The sequence below is a fragment of the Blennius ocellaris genome (genome assembly GCF_963422515.1).
Source record: "Blennius ocellaris genome assembly, chromosome: 1".
NCBI lineage: Eukaryota > Metazoa > Chordata > Actinopteri > Blenniiformes > Blenniidae > Blennius > Blennius ocellaris.
Window position 1 is genome coordinate 9,785,640 of NC_137650.1, and position 20,369 is coordinate 9,806,008.

General features: G+C 45.2%; 1 protein-coding gene across 1 annotated transcript in view; it reads right to left on the reverse strand.

The window, feature by feature from the left end:
• The window catches only part of fto (FTO alpha-ketoglutarate dependent dioxygenase), a gene marked incomplete at its 5' end in the record, with an annotated part of 134,824 nt that extends 114,788 nt beyond the window's left edge, over positions 1-20,036 (reverse strand). Inside the window, 2 exon segments of the mRNA XM_080497360.1 lie at positions 19,958-20,023; positions 20,025-20,036. Of these exon segments, the coding sequence (XP_080353486.1) occupies positions 19,958-20,023; positions 20,025-20,036 (78 nt within the window).
• Positions 20,037-20,369: the final 333 nt, after the last annotated feature.

Consider the following 20,369-nt stretch of genomic DNA (forward strand, 5'->3'; position numbering starts at 1 on the left):
CTAAGACGTGATACACACACATACATGCAAAGAACATAGTTTATTTTCAGTTTCTTCCTGCGGTTGACTCTTCTTGTATGATTATTTTTCAAACAGCATACAAAAAAATTTAATAAGCTGCAAAAATACCTTATTAAAAAGCAACAGGAGTCACAATATCACAAATAACCTGTTTGGGAATTTGTTTATAATCTTAGACGCTACCCCATTTCAATCATGCCAAGGTGAAATAGAATAAAATTATGATTTAGCAATTCCAACATTTTGTTTACAGCTAGAGCTTGTTTTGCCACTTCTTCGTTGGGAACACTGCGTCGATGTTTGCTTCCTCGGTGTGATGGCTAACTGGGCAGACTGGTCAATGGCTAACAGGAATGTGTGACAGCTGACCTCTGAGCGGTAATGTATAACCTCTTGTCTACGTACTCCTGCCCAGGACCGATCTATGAATACAAATTGGAACAGTGAGTCATGGAGATGGTAGCAGAAACGTCCTAAAATAGCTTGTTGTCAACAACTTTCCTGTTAATATGTACAATTCTCCTACATGGATGAAACTTCATGCAAATCATAACTTGGAATATTAAAATGTCTGTCAAGGAAACACTTGTCCTAGAGACAGACTGAAAATGCGTGGATAGCCTTGAACAAAATTAAAATTGACCACTTTTGTATATTCTCAATATTATAGTGTCCAAGATATTTGGACACGAAACGTTTGTATCAGTGAAATAGTTAAAGACATAAATAATGTGTCTGACAGAATCATTACCACCATTTAGTGGTAACAATATTGGTCCAACAAACAAACACAAATAAATAAAATGTGATGATATAAAACCACTTTATTTTCCAGCATTACCTATGCTTGCTCATGTGGAATAGTTGGGGCGTCCTATGCAAAAATGCTATGAAATATCCATGTTTTAATTGCTGATATATAACAAAATCAAATTAAGCCCACACAGAGAAGTCTAACCAACCTATTGTAAAACAAGGTGGAGGTCCCATCATACCATTAGATAGCTTTGGTGCCTCTGGTACAGGAAGATCAGAATGTGTCCAATGAATGGAACATTTTTAACTGACAAGGACCCTTAAGAGAGAAATGTATTAACCAGTGTCAAAGAATCTCACTGAGGGGAAGCAAAGGTTCTGCAATCAGTGTGCACATTTCATTCATGACACTGAATAAGCAGAATCCCATAGCATTACTCAAAACCATAGTCTGGGTAGAAAAAAACTGAACTAACGAAGTTTTATCAGCAAAGTGTATTTATGCTTTTCACAGAGAATATTTGATTCAAGGTTGTGAATTCACACCCACCCTATCTTCTGTATGGCTTTTATCTACCAGCACTCAAGAGTTCCAGTGGCAGAGTGCACCCTGGACAGTTTGTGAGTTCATCACAGGGCAAAGACAGACAATCACACACAAACTGACATTTACATGAACAGGCAGTTTCAGAGTCCCCGTTTAACCTTTATGTTTTTGAAAGGCGAGAGAACACACACACACACACACACACACACACACACACACACACACACACACACACACACACACACACACACACACACACACACACACACACACACACACACACACACACGCGCGCGCGCGCACTCCACTATCAGGTAAAATGTCTAATTCCTGTTAGAATAACAGATTAAAGTCATTATAAGCATGTTTTGCTTCGGCGTACATAGTACTGATGGTTTGCATCACGCTGAATTAATCAAACTCACAGTTTTGCTTCAAATTTATTTTTGTTTTGTTTTGAAACAAATTAAGAGAAAGAGAACTGCCCTGCCATTAACCACTGCATATTTGTTTAAATCAGTGAAGGGAACACTCTGTATGTATCGACAGACATGTTGAGCATGTGTTCGCTTTGGGTGCACAGGTGGGGTAAGTGATGACAAATGGCAGACCGGCCCGGCTCGCGCCCCGTTAATTGTCGTTGGAGGCTGAAGGCTGTACTGCTCATTTCACCTCGCGACAGGTCGGCGGGGGACGTGATCATTAATATTAGAACATTTCCATCCATCTATCTGAACGAGAGGCCAGTCATTTAAAAGGCTGGTGCTGGGCAGACCTTTCACACCCTGTTTATAACACCGATCTAAGCACATTACCAGAGCTGTGGGGGACCACTGCCAGTCATTAATTAGATACACACACACACACACACACACAGGATCTGACCACCTTCATTGGCTCCCGGTCACATTTGAAAAATGTGACAAGCACGTGTGAGATAAGGTACACCAACACACAGCCGGTGTAACCATTTGACATTAAAAGCAATATCCCATTGTGTGTCATGTGCAAACTTTCTCACACACGCCGTCGGTCAAAGCTGCTCTTCTCGTCATCCCACGCGACACGAGATTTTGTCAGGTGGAGCGAATGTGTGTGCACGTGCGTCCGACAGAAGAGATGAGGGAGAGGGAAAAATAAATAAATAAAAGTGTCGGACCTCATCTGCTTTTTGAACTCCCCCCTCCCTCCGCCTGTCTCACTGCACCTGACAGGCTTACAGAGAGACCCCCGGTTTCCAGATCAATCACTCAAAAGTATTTACAAATGCACAAAGCCAGACTCAGACAGGTTGGCACATGGCCACTCTGTTTAAGTGCTTTTCAATGTGTCTGCGGTGTCAACATCTATTTCACACTTATCTACACCTCAAAGGGGGAAAAAAAGATGTTTCTGTGACCTTTAGCAAGTGTCAAATCTGGAGAGAAGAAGAGAGGGAAAGAGGAGAAGGAGAGAAGAGGGATTTAAGAGATCTGTCGATGGCGTGCCTTACATAACCTTTTTATTTATCCGTGAGAGACGGACTGAGCATGCTTTTTATCAGAAACATACTGGCTGCTCCGCGCTGGCACAATTTCACACGGAGGAAGAGCTCAGGACATCTGAAGATTTCTGACGGACAATAAAAAGTTTCTTTGCTCCTCCACTGAAGAGTATGAGTAGGTGTATAATTTATTTTATTTTATTTTTTTAAAGTCTTGTTCAAGGGCATCAGCAGGATTCAAACTAGCAGCTGTGTCCTCCCAAGAAACTAGAGTACCAGCGCCAGAGATACGCACGGCCCATTTTGCCTTAATTGTCAAGTTTGTGGCCGAGGCGTAATGTTTCCATTAAGATTATGTCGATCGGGGAAAGCTTTTTAGTTTTCACCTTCAAATTACGCCACGCTTTCATGAGGTCAGCTGTTTTCCACGTGAAATGGCCGGTTTTAATGTGGACAGAGTCCCTTGGTATTCAGGCTGGGTCCAGGTTCAGTCAGGGGAAAAGGAGTGAGAAAATGAAGAGTGGGGAGGAATGGAGGGAGCGACAGGGAGAGGGGATTGAGAGCGTTGATTGAAAGACTGTGATTAGCAGTTTCCAGCGGGGCATCAGGGCCACTGAGTTGTTCTAACAGGGTTGTCGCGTCTCGAGGTGCAGTCAAGGAGAAGTCAGTGCTTTAGAAGGCTCCCTCAGTTTCCCCGCTTTTCCGCCCCCTCCTTCTCTCCCTCTTGCTCTTGCCATCCAGCCACACTTTTCCTGCCCCTCCAAAAAAAATCAATATGGCCGTGCAAAGTGCAGGCGGGCCCACGGGGAGGGCCGGCTCGCTGTAAGGGCAGGCTGCAAAAGCGTACAGTGGGGACAGGAGGCGTCCTCCAGGCCTGTCCCACAGGCAGTGTCAAGGACAGACCTGAGGACTGCAGGATAGAGGCCACTAGATTGCCCTTCCCCTCTCTCACATCTCGCCTTACCCCCCCCCCCCCTCTCCCTGATTCTCTGCAGCCCTGGCCGGCTCAGCGAGGCAGAATAGATCGATAATCAGGTGGAGCGTTTAAAATCCCCCTAGCTCCAGGAGCCGGTGCTACGCTCCTCAGAGCCCAGCAGACCAGCACATCGCTCAGGGCAGAGCAGCTGGATGGATAGATGAGTGGGTGTACGGTGGTCGCACCTGGTCACTGAAAGGTTTGTGATTTGTGACAGCAAACAATTCAATAGCACTTAGCGATACACAGTGTCTGAGGCCTGTAGAGCCGGGCTCTTCACACACGCTGCCATTGTCTCAACATGTCACAGATCAGTAGGATTCGGGCAGGTCAGTCAACGTCAGAGGCCAATACACGCCGGTGTTGTGTCTCACTCAACGGCAGCAACTGTAATACTACAGCTAGTTACCATAAGTTAAAGAAAGGGAGTCTCAAATTTGACTTCAGAAAAATAAAATGCTTGCATTGACTGTGATTGTCAACAGCACTGGTCCTCATTTCCATACAGTAGGCTTGCGGAAGAAGCTGTACATGATGTGGATGAAGCAGGCGAGGAGGATTTCAGTCCTGCCGCATGTCTCCGAGTGTGAGTGACTGATCACAGTGGAAGTGGCTTGTGTCTCTAATCCAGTACTACTGTTAGACAGTGCAAAGACCCGGCTCTGTGTACTGCAGCGCGGGCTGATCAAGCCCATCCTGTGACAAGCAACCTCTTCAAATGACGACGATTTCCCGGCTCTGTGTCCTTTTCCGCTCCATATTAGATCATCTCCTGACACAACCAAGTCTGGTACTTCATCAGGGGATAAAGATGATGTGCAATCCGACCCAAGGGGCCGGGAGTCAAGGGTAAACGACGGGCTAAGACGAAGGGTAGCGCTTCTGATTGGCTGACAGCTGTGACAATTGTCACGCGATATATTATAACCTTATGCTAAACATAAGATTTGAGACAGTATGTTGCTTGACAAAACACATCAAGGATATTAGACCATCAACTCAGCCGTATGTCACATTCCAACACAAGACAGGACCATTTTTCAGGAAAAAAAAAATGTGACGATCACAGAACACGTCAAAAACAGATACATCCTGTCAGCTTCAGTGTTTGCGAGAACACCGTATCTTGCATATGTCGGTTTTCACACATGTTCTTACAATATTCATATGGACATGTCAAACTTCTTCTAACTACGGACAAGTGAACTTTCATAACAACAGTTTAAGCGTTACATTGGTCACATGCAAATCCTCTGAAATAATTGTAGGTATCCCATGAGCTGTATTTTCCTGAAAACCCAATCAGATGTGTATATTTGTCCCCGATACTAGAGCAACTGAATTCTACCTTTTGACGTACTTTACCAGCCTCAAACACAATCTCCTCATCTCTCATGAAGGCCTCACAGCGGTCAGTGATACCACACACTTCACAGGCAAAATGAAAAGCATGGCGTAAATATCAGAGGTTTCAAAGAGAAAGGTCTTATCTATCTATCTATCTATCTATTACATTGTTTCTTACATGACTGAATAGAGGGCAAAGCGTTATTAGACCAATATCTAGAGGAACATAATGTGAAGGTTAAAGTTGTATATTGAAAACTCAGACACATCTGTTTGATTAAACACGATATGGTTCAAATGATTGAAGGTTTTCCACAAACAACTCGAATAAACTCTGAAATTATCTGTTGAGGTATTTGGAAAAACTGATTTTTCTACTACAAGGTATTAGTTACAATGCAAAGCAATGGTATTAGTTTAAATCCAGACAATCACCCAAACCACTCAAAAAAAAAAAAAAACATATGGCTCAAAACAGATGTGGGCTGAACATCTAGGACAGGTCTAATGCCATCTCATGTAGTCTTTGACCCACATAAACTGGCATTATGATGTGACCTCAGATTAATATTAAATTAAAGGCTACATTACATTTGTGGTTGTTTACACTGCAGTCAGCCTGTCTTCCTGGAATCACAAGGCCGGCAAGTTTGCAATAATGGCATTAGCTAAATCCTGAAGTCTAGCAGACAGCACTTGTCTTGCTTGAGAAGCCACTTCATTTCTTTATTTATTTCCCCTTCAATCATTCTGAACAAAGGGAAATATTCCACCAGCAACTGAATAGCTTAATCCTCTTTTTCACTCTTCCCAGTAGCCTGAATGGTGACAGATTAACATCCTTGAGGTTCACAAACCCAGCCATTTGGAAATGTAATTGCTGATGCCACACTGCACGCATTTGTTTAAGTTAAAGGGTTAATATTAAACCTCAGGATACACCCCAGCCAGGAGGAGTGGAGGAGGGGAAAATTTGGCCGAGCCCAAGTTACTGAAGCCGTCACGAAAGTATCAAGGCGTCGCAAGCTGTCCCAAAACCCTCTCCGGGCGCCATAGTTACTGTTCACTTCTGCTAATTATTACAGCCAATCAGAGGGGTTAACGGGGCGGAGCCTAGCCAAACCATGTTCCGGGGCATTTAACAGCTGGCTGGAACGGAGGTGAATGCATTACACACTGCCCTCATCCAATAAAAATAAAACACCCTGACATCTGAGGTGTACTTAGCACGGGTGGGGGGGGAGGGGGGGGGTTTGAGGAAAAGGAGGGAGGACGGGAGGGAGAGAAGGCTGATGGAGTGAGGGGAGGGAGAGAGAGCATCTGATAACATGATGTCCAAGTGCCACCTAGTGACAACTTCCCAGCTCCTCTGATCTTCCCGGCGACTGAGCGTTGGGGGTGAGTGGGGGCGCGCAGATGAAACGACACAAGGCCGCGCGATTGAGCATCAACGGGAAACGTTTCTTAAAGACGTCTTACTGAGCACCGACGTGTTCTGATGAAGGACCGAGGCCATGCACATTTCCAGAACATGATCAGCCGATGTAAACAGATACAAAATGAACCCTTTTCATTCTCAGACGCAGTGGACCAGCCCGACTGTGAGCACCCTGCTGTCCGTGCAGTCGGGGAAGCACTGCGCCGATAGGCCGCTGGCCCAGGGCCCCTAGGTCCCCTCCCCTCATTAGCCCAGGTATAAATCACACTCCGCTGGTGCCCAGAGGTGAGAGGGATGAGAGTGGAGGTGAGCTTGAAATAATGCTTATGTCACGGCGGGTCAGCCCTCCATTATGGCCGTTTCAAAAACTATTAATCTTGCTTGTAGTCAGTGGCCTAGAAATAATTACTTCATCTAACCCATGTAATACAGCATGACCAGCAGTCGAGCCTGGTCAATTTGAGGCTGGGGAGGCAGCTTTGGGGGGTAGGGCGGAGGGGAGGGAGAGAGAGAGAGAGAGAGAGAGAGAGAGAGAGATCAAGAGTGAAAGAGAAAGAGAGACAGGGATCGAGAAAGAAGAGAGGGGGCAGAGCCACAAATTACCGGGCCCTGTCTCCTGCTGCCGGGTGACTGATGTCCTGCTCACTTCGGCTGTGGCCTTTTACACTCTCAACACTGATTTAGATAGATACACGCACACGCAGGCTCTGAAAGGCAGATCATGTCCAAGCACACGTGCAATATGTGCCCAAGTTAATGAGTGATTAAATACACACATGCTGCGGCCAAGAACAAATCACATTATTTTAAACGGGGCAGCAGAGGCCTTTCAGAATAACATCTAAACTCATCAGGACACAACAAGAAGAGATTTAATTTATCTGGCATGTCACAAGATTATCTGAGGCTTAGAACTGTATAATACACGACAAAACATAAATTAATCAAGTAGGTTTTTATAATTTTTCTATAAATGTTATGTTTCAGTTGGTCACTCTTCAAAAGTGTTGGGTTGGGTAGGGTTCCTTTATTTTACAAAAGCGTTGTCAAAAAATCAATTATATCACAAATAAAATAAAATAAATTAATATATAATGCAGCCACAGGATATTTCAAGCTGTTCTGAAGGCTGTTTTATGATTGTGTGGTTAGTCATCTCTTGACCAGCAATGACGATGTCAGGCTACATTTCTGAAAACAGTCTTTATTTTCTATAAACTCAAGGAAAAAAGACAAACAAAAATTCAAAGCAAGTGAGACAAAAATGGGATTTTTAATCAAAGTTAGACCACTCCTTTAAGAAATTACAGCTACCTCTACTGTTTTTAATTAAAGCTTACTCACATTTCACGAGTGAGCTTTTTAAATCCCTTTTCAAGTCATTCATATTATTGTGTTACTAATGTAGTCTCATACTAAATTATTCTACCATTCTAACTTAATTATTTCTTTTTGAGTAGATTGTTGATTTTTTATCTCATTATTTGAGCCGAGATCTCCTATTTGATTTTTACATAACATAAAAAAAATTTGTTTTTGCCAACCTATACTTGCATTATGACAAATGTCTAAAAAAATTGGCATCTGTTCACAAAGAGCAGCATATTATGCAAAACCCCCCAAAAAAAAAAAAAAGAAAATGCATCAGTAAATCAGATATGGAAAAAGAAAAAACCATGCTGCAAAAATGTGCAAATGAAAATATGTTTGTGTGTCACAAGCAATTTAGAAAGTTGTGATATTAAACACGGGGCTCCGCATCTTTGCATACATTTAGAAATTTAGCACACGCGACCCTCCCTCCCCAATGCGCCACTCTTCAGTCTGCAGTGGCTCCACATCCGCGGGTACAATCACCTGCTTCCACAGATGTAAACACAATAACGCCGGCTATTGGAGAAACCCACACTGAGCGAAAACAGACGAGCTCGTGCAAACTCAGCCTCCATAAACGTCACAGGAAGTATGTATGGAGTGACATAAATAAATGCAGCCCTGCAGTGGCTGTCACAGCTGGCATTGCAGGTGCAAATTTAATTAGTCAAGGTGAAGTCTCCCTTGTTGTCTGAGGAGGTTGGTGGTGGTGGCGGTGGTGGTGGCGGTGGCGGTGGCGGCGGCGGTGGTGGTGGGGGTCCTCGCCATGCACGACTGTAAACATGCGCTATATCCTAATCAGGTGTCACTGCAGCGTTTGATCAGCCCGCGAAAACTTGTCACGAATCCCCAGCAGAGAGTGGGCTGACGTGGAGAACAAAGGGAAGGAGCTGTCATAAAAGAACAGGGTGGTGGTGGTGATGGCGGTGGATGAAGAGAGTTTGCCCATTAGGAGTCTCCGTCGCCTACCCCTCTCTATCCCACTCCCCCCGAACGTGCGGCGACCTACACTACGCACCGCATACTTCATCCGCCGCAGCCCCGTGCCTGCAAATCTCCACCCGCGGCTGTCACACTCGAGCTTCACAACCTGCCGACGTCGCTCGCGGAAGAAAAAAAAAAAAAAAAAAAAAAACCCAAAGTAGTACACTAGCTTCTGTTTACCTCGCAAAGAACCACACATGTACACAGATACAAGCTGCGCGCTCGTTTTGTTTTTATCAAGCGTCATCCGGAGTCGTCGGCCATCCCGGAGAAAAGCTGGAAGAGCCGGCGCCATTCTCCTCCCGCCCCGGCGTCTCCTGGCTGCATGAAGGCATCGCGGGGAACACACACACACGCCATTAGATACTGTTTACCTTTCAGTTTGGATGATATTGAATACATTAGCTGATTGAACCTCCTAAGAAACACAGGCGAGTGACAAGGCCCAATCGTCTTTGCGACTACCATGGTAACTGAGATTACAGGCTAACAAAGAGCAGACAGGGGGGAGAAATATTTAAAACCCAAAGAGTGATACATAAATTAATTAAAGGACAAAAAAACAAGTGGAGAATTAAAGTTGGAACATCTGTCAGCGACTTAGCTTCCAAACGTAATACCAGTGTTAGAACATTTATACCCTTGAAGTTAATGATCCCCTCCTTAATTGACAGTCAAGGAAAACTGGCTGCGGCAGCATGCTGCCGAGACACCGATAAGAGCCCCCACCCCCCCACCCCTTTTTTTTCTCCCACCCCCCCACCCCTTTTTTTTCTCCCACCCCTCCCAAAAAATAAAATATAAAAAAAAAAAAAAAAAACAGTTTAAAGAACCTTGGCACTAATCCCTATTGTCATCCCGGCGCAGCAGAAGGACTTACAAACACAGATAACTCCGGCGAAGCTGTCTATTTCTCAGGAGTTCTGGGGACAGGCGAGCCGCCGCGCGCCTCAAATCAGTCACTCAGATTAGCCCAATCCCTCTGTGCTGTCAGTCAGCCGAGACACGCGCCTGTCACCGCATTTACATGAGTCCATCTCACATGTGACAATGCCCCCCCCCCCCAACCACCACAACCACCACAAGCGCCACCACCCCGCCATACATGACAATGGGGGTTTTTTTGGGGGGCGAGGAACGGGTCCACTCAGCTGGCAGATAGTGGGGCGTACAGTACGGCAAGACAGGCTGTTGTTGGATTAAGCTCACGTCGCGCGCGGCGCTCATGTCTTCACTGACACTCCGACAACAAGTTTAAGGAGTCTTAACCATTTGCCTTTTTTTTTTACCCCCTCCCTTCCGTATTGAGAAGAATGTGGGAGATGCATGTCAGATGAAGCGCGCTCATACACCTACAGCGACAAACTCACACTCTAGGATAAACTTCAAAATAAGAAACAAACTTGGAAGTACAGAAAGCTTAAATAGTCTGTCTTCCACAGAAGTTGGCTTAGAGAATGACTTTAATCCACCGACTTCACTTAACATGATGACACGCAAAAGAACAAAGAGGAGAACAACACAATGATAACAGTGCTGTGGGGGAAACAGTGGGATCAGTCTCCATCTTGAAAAAAGAACAATAAACGATTGCGATTAAAAGGCCAACTCTTAAAACCAACCTGCGCTCAACAAACACGATAAGACACAAACTTCCGGGTGTCAAACTAATGAGGTATTAGTTGCTGTAGTGTACCAGTTTGTACTTTTAAATGAACATGGAGGCACCTGAGAGCCGACGACTTCTCAGGCTCCTGCGGCTCACTCCACTTCAGACAGTCCCGAAACAAATGACAGTGGATGCCCTCTACATAACAGGGCCGGGGCAAGCATGACACAGAGGTTGACAAGTGAACCCTCAAACACTCCAACCTCTACCCCCCCACCATGGCCGCGCGCACACACACACACACACACACACACACACACACACACACACACACACACACACACACACACACACACCAACGCCACCCTCCACTCCCCCCCCCCACCTCTACCGAAAACAGCCCCTGACATGACCACTCAGCAGCCCTTCGTAACCCCTCCTCGTGTTTTTCTCCCTCCATCTCACTGGAGACAACCCTCAATTCAGGATCGTTTTAGCCAGGCAAGTGGATGTGACCCGCTGCCCCCCAGTCAGGCTCATCTGAATAAACAGAGTTGAAGAAAGCAGGCAGAGGAGGGAAAATCTGCCTACATTATGATAGGAAGGGAGGAGATGAGATTCAGCCGAGGGGCTCCATTCTTTATGCACGTTTGATCAAGTGCTTGACAGCACTGGTGGATGGAATTACGGACTGCTGAACAAAAAAGTTGGGGGCGTGGGCGCAAGTGTGTGTGTGCGTGTGTGTGTGTGTGTGTGTGGCTCGGTCTGGACAGCTGGATTTCCGAGGCCTGACAGTGTTGGTCTTGTGACAAGCCTGCCGCACCACACCACCTCCTCATACAAACCCGCCTACCAGCCTTCGCAGTCCGTCACTCAGGACGGCCGAGGGAAGCGCCGCAAGATGAGGTCAAACGTGGTGGAGAAGGGGAAAAAAAACGGTGGGGGGGGGGGGTGAAGAGGATGAGAAGGCAGGGGAAGGAGGGAGGAGGCCCGGTCAGGGGTTAAGTGTAGAGAAGACAGCGATGAAAGGCAACTGTCATGCACCAGTGCTCGCCCAGGAGCACCTGTCTCGGGGAGAACATGCAAAGTGTGCCGGTCACGTCCTGACAAAACCACCACCGCCGCCCACCCCCCCACATACACACACTTTTTCTTCAACACACACTCGCACATACAAGCTCTCAGGAAAGGCCTGATGCTCCAATGTTGGAAAGGCATCGCCTGTCTGACAGCATGCCAGTCAAGCTGTCGTTGGCTCCCTCGCATATGCAAGGAAAAGTTAGACTGATGAAGAAAACACACACACACACACACACACACACACACACACACACACACACACACACACACACACACACACAAGGGGGCTTCAGAGCAGGAATCACTGAGACATGAACAGACCACCTGAAGTGAGCAGACACTTCTCAAAGACTTGATGCAGAGTAAATGCTGGAACGAGCAATACAAAAAGCTCCACAGAGGCGAATCCAGAATAACCAGGACACCTTCAGACTGGGAGGCGGTGGAGAAGCCCGGGGTGAAGGCCGTTACCCAATGGTTTCAAGAGAGGTCCCAGTTTCATCTTAAATCCACAAACGTAGATATTGCTGTTTCCACATGTACGGTACATATCCCTATGGGTGTTGAGTTAATTAGTGGTCATAATCAACACGGGACATCACTTCCTGTCTGAATTTCCAAAACACAAGTTCTAATGTAAACATAAAGCCCTTTGGCGTTTTGGACAAACATCAATTTATGTCCCAAATTGTTAACTAACACAAGAAAAGCTAGTATTTTAAGCAAATAGGCTTGAATGCAGAGTTCACCACACGCTCCAATCAATGAGGGAGCTGTAGATGTCAAACACCCTGCAACATCAGTGAAGAATGGACAGATTTAAACAGGAGCATACATTTATTTTTTTTCTTGTTATATATACGGTATATATATATATATACACTTCTCTGAAACATTCATAATATAGTTTATCCAATAGTTAAATGTTAAATGTAGTATTAGGAGTGACTACATATTTACAGAACCAGTCAACTACAGAATCAACACAAAAGGTGATGAATTTTAATGTGTCACTTGGAAAAAGTTGATCAAATGTATGAAAATGTCCCAATGTGTTTAAATATATGAGGTTTTTTGTAAGAGGTTTTATTTTCCTTTGCCTCCCCAATTTCACAAAGTACACAAGAAAACCTGTAAAGCTGACACCATTATTAACATACACCTCCTATAAAGCAACAGTAATAAACTAATAAACAGCATTTTGTTTGCTTTAACAAGTACAAATTACCTGAGGGGTTTTGTTAATGGCGGTTCACAGAGGAGTCCAAGGGCACCTCCATCTGGATAAGTGGAGATCCCTGCTGGATACGTCTGGCTTTGGTTGAACAAGGTGCTTCCTCTGCTGAGCCTCTACAAAGCCGTGAGCTGGATGCCAGGTATTTTAACACACTTTCAAGGCCCACGTTTATGGAAGAGAACTTATGATGTACAAATTAACGGTTACTATTTACAGCGCCTTGTGAACCCGGCCTCCAGCAGCTTTTGTGAATAGAGGGTTTTGGACTCGCCATTGGAACCAGATGTGGTGCAACGCTCCAGCAATAGGCACATTCATTTTGTGGGAAAGGTGAGTCATTACAAAGGAAAGTAAATTCACAAATAAACAGCATGAGCACCGTTTTGTCCAGTGCAGGTGGCTTTGAATGGTGGAATACTTTTTTTCTTTTTTACAGGCGCAAGCTTAAATTACCAACCACCGGGTAGACAGGATGTACTCGGAGACTCTGACTGATTCATTATTACCTTTGCGATTGTTAATCTTTCCAGTGGTGAATATTGAAGCTTTCTATCGCTCGCTCTTTTCGCAGTAACCGCAACATACATACATTCCCCGCACACGCACCACTCTTCATTCAAAGATACACTTGTCAAAGACCCAACACACAACCCTCACGTACACACACCCGAACAAACAGAGATGGAAAATAACGACTCGCTTGGATCATAGCCTCGTGTGGCTAATGAACCCCCTGGAGGCTGTAGCCTCAGTGTATGAGGTGAGAGGGTCATTCCCATGTTTATTCAGCACAAGTCCAATGAGCCACCACCGTCTATTGATTGAACTGATTATTCTATGTCTCTCTTGTGACGGGACACATGCATGACAGATGAACCCTCGTGGGTAGGTCACACTCGATGTAATCTCATTGAATCTGACGGCTGATCTGGGCGGCCAGTTTTCATGAGGCACGCTGCGGCCTTGTTTGCGGAACAGGCTGACATCTTTGGCTAATGCCTCAACACTAATATGAGGTGCTCAGTAGGGGCTGTCAAACATACAAGCTGTCAAGGGCTGTTTGGACAATCCCAGTGACAGCTACCATAGGAGGAAACAATCTGGGAGGTAAATGCTAAAACAGCAGGCACATATAGTAGCAGTTCACAGTTTTTAAGCAAGCATGCTATCATTGATTTGGGTGGAACGCCGTACAAGTATGGCTGCCAATATTCTCCAGAGGAAACTAAATAAGCATGACTGCATGTAGGTGAAAAATGATTTGTGCTGCCTTGGGTGAGAAGACGGCAATGAGAAGAATCTTGTTGACGTTATATTTTTGTGTGATAACGAGAAAACCAGTGTTTCCGCCACTTGAGGACAAGTGATTCACCAGTGATTCACTGATCCAAACACTGAGGAGTCACAAAAAGAAATACCAGTGTTTACCACTGCAAAGAGAATTGAAAGCATTGCTTTCAAAAGGGAGAATGAGGTTTTAAGGATATGCACAGAAGGAAAAACATTGAATGGAGTCCGGGTGACATGTTAGGAGAGGTGGCAGTTTGAGCTACAATGGATGTAGTGTATGAAAAGTTAATTGGCAAGCGGCATGGACATAACCCCAACCCCTATCAGTTCAATGTCTGGGCAGTAGAAACATTCCCTCATGACAAGGTGAACAACAAGGTGGCACCACCTGGTGTAAACAAGCGTGACATTTCCTGTCAGCATAAAACAAGAGCAAGTAGAGTTGTTGAACTTTCATTGGAAACTTGTGAAAAGTCCTCCCAGGCTCACTTAACAAAGGGATTTGAGACTGTTAAGAAATATAAGGATAATCTTAAAAGTGTTGATTTTTCCATCATATCTTATTGAAGGGAATGGAACCAACATCTTATGGATTTTGAGCTTTGAAAACCAAAATGTGACGAGTTTGTTCTTGACAACAGGTCATCATTGGAATCTTAAATGACAAAGTTTACATAAAACTCTTTCAAGTAGGGCTGCAGGGTGTGAGGAGAATATATAATGTGTTACAAGTTATGTCATGTTAAGCTTCACAATAACCATATGATTTGTGAAAAGTATAAACAGGTGATGTTATTTGAATACCAAAGGTTATTTTGATGTTTTTGGACACAGGTGTGAACTAATTGTGGGATTTTTTTTTTGTTATTTTATTTATTTATTTGCTCAGGTTGGATTTTTTTCCTATTTAAAAGGTTGTCTTTTTGCATTTTCACAATTGTACAATGCTTGGAAACAATTTGTTGCAGTTCAGTCTTATTTGTACATTGTGCATGCTGGTATCTCAATTGGAAATATCTTGTGCAGCCCTGCTTTAGAGACAATTCATTTAAAATGATACGCGTGACATTGCCACGACCTTGACTTTGGTTGTCAAACTCTGGAGACTTAATTTTTCAGTGTCAGTCAACATATGTCCCAATGTCAAAGAAAATTGCTCAAAATGCTATATAAATCTCTCCCTGGATTATGGATACATTGTGATGTTGAAGTGACCTCTATCTATATAAACCTTTGGTTTTTCAATTAAATAAATGTATCTACTGGTAATGACGCAGAAACAAGCGTAACACATTTCAGTGGAATTTCTTTGTACAAACAAGTTAACTTGAGTATAAGCAGTGAGTCAACCAAAACCCAAAACATATCTGTTTTCTGATAGTTAGTATGCCAACAGACAGTGCAGCTTATGAAAGCTAAATCACAATGAATGACAGTAAAACATCACTGTGCTGCAGCCCACAGCTTGCACACAAAGAAAGACACATATGTGGTCATAAAGCTCAACAAGGGTTCTGGAGAGGACCGAAGCAGAAAAGAGACTGAACACTTTGATTTCGCCATCTAATGACAGTCCCAACAATAGTCCGTTCATTCAATCGTTTTACCAAATGTACTTTATATGATAATTATTATTTCGCCAATGCCAATTATGAAGAAAGACCTTGTTTCGATGACTGTTAACGCGTTACAATTTAGTCCAAACTAAACTTCTACCGTCCGGCTATTGAATAAAATCATCATGGCAAAAGCATTTCTGAGCTGAAAGCTGATTCCTCTAATCACTGCAACAGTTTTAGTCTGCTGAATTCATTTGAAGGCTTCACAAAATACTGATGTGTAAACACCCCAGTCCAAATATATGAGCAAAGATCAAATAGGTAAAACAAGGTAAAGATGTGTCGGAGAAAAGCTCAGCGGCAGACTAATCAGCCCCCCCCCCCCCCCCCCCCCCCCGACCCTCACGCACCCGATCAATGAAAGACCTGGGGCTTCGGGCCCACGCTATATTACACGCCAAAACTTCATATTCATTCATTGATTTTACTTTTCAGAATAGTATATCACTGAACTCCGATGGGAGCAAAAGATGGCGGCGGGGGCCGAGGTCAACTCTCGCATGGACGCCTGGACGGATGTTTGCACAATATTGATGGTGCGCGCAGAAAGAAATGACTAAATATCTGGATCAATAGCTCGTTTCCCTAGCTACGACGGGTTGTTCCAGCTGGAAATATATAAATACGTCTTTATGACTACTGGCGTGGCACTAACAAACAGTGCTAAATGCCCCCCTTAAGGTAAACTCTTTGATTAGCCGAGGCCAGAGGTGACAGAGGGGGTCTGCCGATGCTTCGATGCCCGGGTTCCAATGGCCCCGAGGATGCTGATACACACATGGGCCCAGTAAAGTGACCGAGGATGTGATGGGTCACGAGCCCTGGGCGAAGAACGGTCCAATTCATTTGGCTTTAATGACGATGGGTCAAGGCGAGATCCTTCTTTGTCACGTTCGAATAATGCACACCTTGAATCATTTCAACAATCTGCTTTCTGTCATAACCACAGCGAGAGAAAATACCGTGGCGGGGAGGGATTCTGAGGCGGGGCTCTTATAGGTCGAACACTTTGTAATCAAACCAGGCCAACACATGCTGCTGCCACCGTTGACGGCAGACGCTCTTATTTACAGCGCAACGCAATTACCGAGAACAACGCATAACCTCACAGCTTCCCCTGCTCTGCAGCGGCCAATGGGGCCATAAAGAGGGAGGAACCACATCATTGCCTGCTCCTTAATTAAATGAAAGCTGTTAGGTTCATTTGCCTTCTTTTTTTTTTTTTTTTTTCTTTACACATTGAAGTAACCAGCCCACCAGTGAAGACCTCCCAGACGCCATCCCTGCTCGGCCCTAAATCATGAACGGGTGAGCGGCCCAGTCGGTCCCCACTGGACGCGCGGCAGCCGCCCAGCGGCAAGGCCAACGCGGGCCCGCCCGGCGGATCGACAGCAAGCCAGCGATAAGTAATTCTGTAGAGGATTAGCAGAATGATAGCCTGATCAATACTGTGTGCTCAGGCCATTAGGAATGCAGCGAGGAAATGACCCCCTCTGGTAATAAAGCAGGGCATCTGGGTTCTCCTTCATTTGCCAGCTCCATTAGTGTAATGGTATCATTATCTGCCACAGCCGTATTTTTCTGAGCCCTGGCTTTTCCACAGTTCAACCGGCGGGGGTCTGATGAAGCTGCGAGAGCCCCCATGCCGAGCGTTACCCTTTCTCCCATTCTCCACTGAGCTGAGGTGTAAATCTAGCTCTGCTTGAGCTTATGTGATACCCTGCCCTAGGTATCCATACCCATGTTTTATGTCAGCGCCTAACACTATTTCTCCATCATTGGCTCATTAATAGAGTAAGCAGCATGTAGCTTGGGTTTAGCAAGAGAAAAAGATGGCCGGCAGAACACAAAGTTGCTGAATGTGCGGAATCTGACACCCCCCTCTTGCTAAAACACCGGGCTTGACATGACAGGACGTCGGCATTAGTCGCCATAAATCGTTTCCTTTACACTAATTCACCGGCTAACATTTTTGTGGGGGAGAATTGATTAACCATGTCTGGATGTGTGGCCACATAATCAGCTTTTACCTCGCTAGTTGTTAATTTAACAGAATCGCCAGGGGAAACACAAACCATTTTAATGAGTGTTTAGAAATTAAATACCCTAAACAGCTTGCACAAGGTGCCACAACCAGAACAAACCAATGAGGCTGATCTAAGCAATGGGGCTGGGCTGAGCACCGGGACCTCACAACATCTGGTGACCCTGTGTGATCATTACTTAGCCCACTGCACTCTCTTGCTCTCTCTCTCTCTCTCTCTCTCTCTCACACACACATACCCACACACACACTCACTCACTCACTCACTCACTTCCTGTGTGAGCACAGCATTTCATACTTGTCATCACTCTCCAAATGGCAAGCTCACATCAAACACAGCATTAAACACGTCGGGTTAAGGAACAGGGTCGGTGCTGTTTTCACACTCACCAAGGCATGAGTGGAAATTCATCCTGTGATGACAGTTCTGATAAAAAAAACTAAACTCTCAAATCATTAGGGTACAATGTAAGCTGAATCTTGTTCAGAGGAAGAAAGTTTAGCGTGCAATCAAATGTCCACAGAGATTATGTTCTATTCATGATGCCCACTGTGTTTTAAATCCGCCTCGGCACCAAACAACACATGATTATGCCAATTCAGAGTTGATCATGTGACTATGAGTGGTAAATTCCTCTGTCCCACTTAAAAAAAAAATATACACTGTATATCGAGACGATGGCATCCCACCTGTCTGAGCTACCCCGTCTTGCTGGGGTGGGATTTCCCGAACAGAATGTGTTTTCATTTGGCACTAATCTGAGGCGGCTTGCATTCCATAACTCGGAACGACAGTGCACCCATCACAATGCGCCTCTCACTTTGTGCAGGACTGGAAACACACTCCAGTTACTGGAAAAGACAAGGCTCATATCCAAGGTATTAGTTAACACAATGACTGAGCCATTATTCAATTCGCTGATATTATGAAATCTGGCCCAAATGCACGCGGCTCCTTTATTGGCTGCAAAACAGTAATACAGTCATTTTTTGAAATTACAATTCCTCTTTGCTCATCCTTTTTATTTATCTAAAGAGAAAGGAAGCTAAGCCATTAGGTCTGTGCTGTGCTGCCTGAGTGCCTGAGGGCCAGCTGGAATGAGTTCTCTCTCTGAGCCGCTCATCTGGCGGCCATGGCTGCTTTCATAAACAGGAGGAACCACGTCCTACATAGTTTCTCTGCTGTCTGACATGATCCAAACACATGTGCCACGGCAGACGGCGTCCAAGTCAGGAGATAAGAGCAGGAGCAGACAGAAAGTCAGACAGTGAGAGAGATGACTGGAGGTGAAACAGCCCGGGACGCCTCCAGGCACAGAAGACTCGATTCCTTCCTTTTCTTCGGCGTCTCTGCAAACCGCAGAAGTTATGATTACACAGCAACTTGAAAAAGCCAGATTAAGCCCAGGTCAGCACGAAACCCGGCTCGACGGAGCATCACGCATGGAAACATACCCTGCACTGCACAGCGAGATCCAATCAGCTTGTTCACCTCACACATTCATCAGGATATTGGGGTGGGTTCTCCTGTACACCAAGAGGACCAGGGATGATCTGCTGTAGCTGCAGTGAAGCCTGAAGCAGCTGGAGGCTGCTGGGCTGGCAGCTGTCCAAATCCCACTTACACTATAACTTCACCCTTTGTTTTTAAAAGTTGCAGTCCTCTGCTTATGTACTTGCTGCAATACATTTAGCCACTTCCCCATTGATTATCCACCCTGCCGATATTTCAGCCCAAATCAAACCTCACCTCCGACTTTGTTTATTGTTTTGTTTGTATTTATTAATGATGGACCGCTATAAAATAGTTGTGACCGTTTCCTCCAGCTGTGATTCATATAGGATTCCCCACTTAGCATATGGGATGTTGACAGTCCTGCCAAGCTAACAGCAGTGCACATCTACGTGAGCAGAACAACATTATTTAGTTTTTAATAGGATTGTTTTTCTTCACTGTGGCAGACTGGAGATGAAAGGGGAGGTAATGGAAAACACAATAAAGGAAATAAGCAAGGTGAGGTATGCGCTGACATCCGCGGCTCCGCAGCCTCCGAAATACGGCCGGCAGCTCCACAAACGGCGCGACAGACATTCACCAAGCGACAGGGCGGAGAAACATGCCCGACCTAACGGAGAAAAACGCCATCAATACCTTTCTTCTCTTCTCCCCCTCACTGTCACCCGATCTTTTCATGTTCCTGGAGTTGTGTTTACACTCGCCTCGCGTTCATTCGGGGCGACGGTGGTCGTTGTAGTGCGCGAATAAACGACACCGCCTTCTATTTCCGTGTGAGAACGAGCGAACACGCTCAAATCTGTTTATTCACTCTCTTTCACAGACAGCCTGTTGAGATGTTAGGCGGAAAATGTTCATCTTTGGGCAGGTTGCGGAGGGAAAGAGGCAGCGCGACGCAGCGAGAACTACAAATCCCAAAGTGGCTGCGAGGCGGAGGCGGAAGTTGCTTGAGCACGTGCCACATGTTGCGCTGCGCAGGTTGCTGCGCAGGTATAGAGCAACAAACAGCAAAGGGGGCTGAACAGCATGTTTGTAAATCAGCGATTTC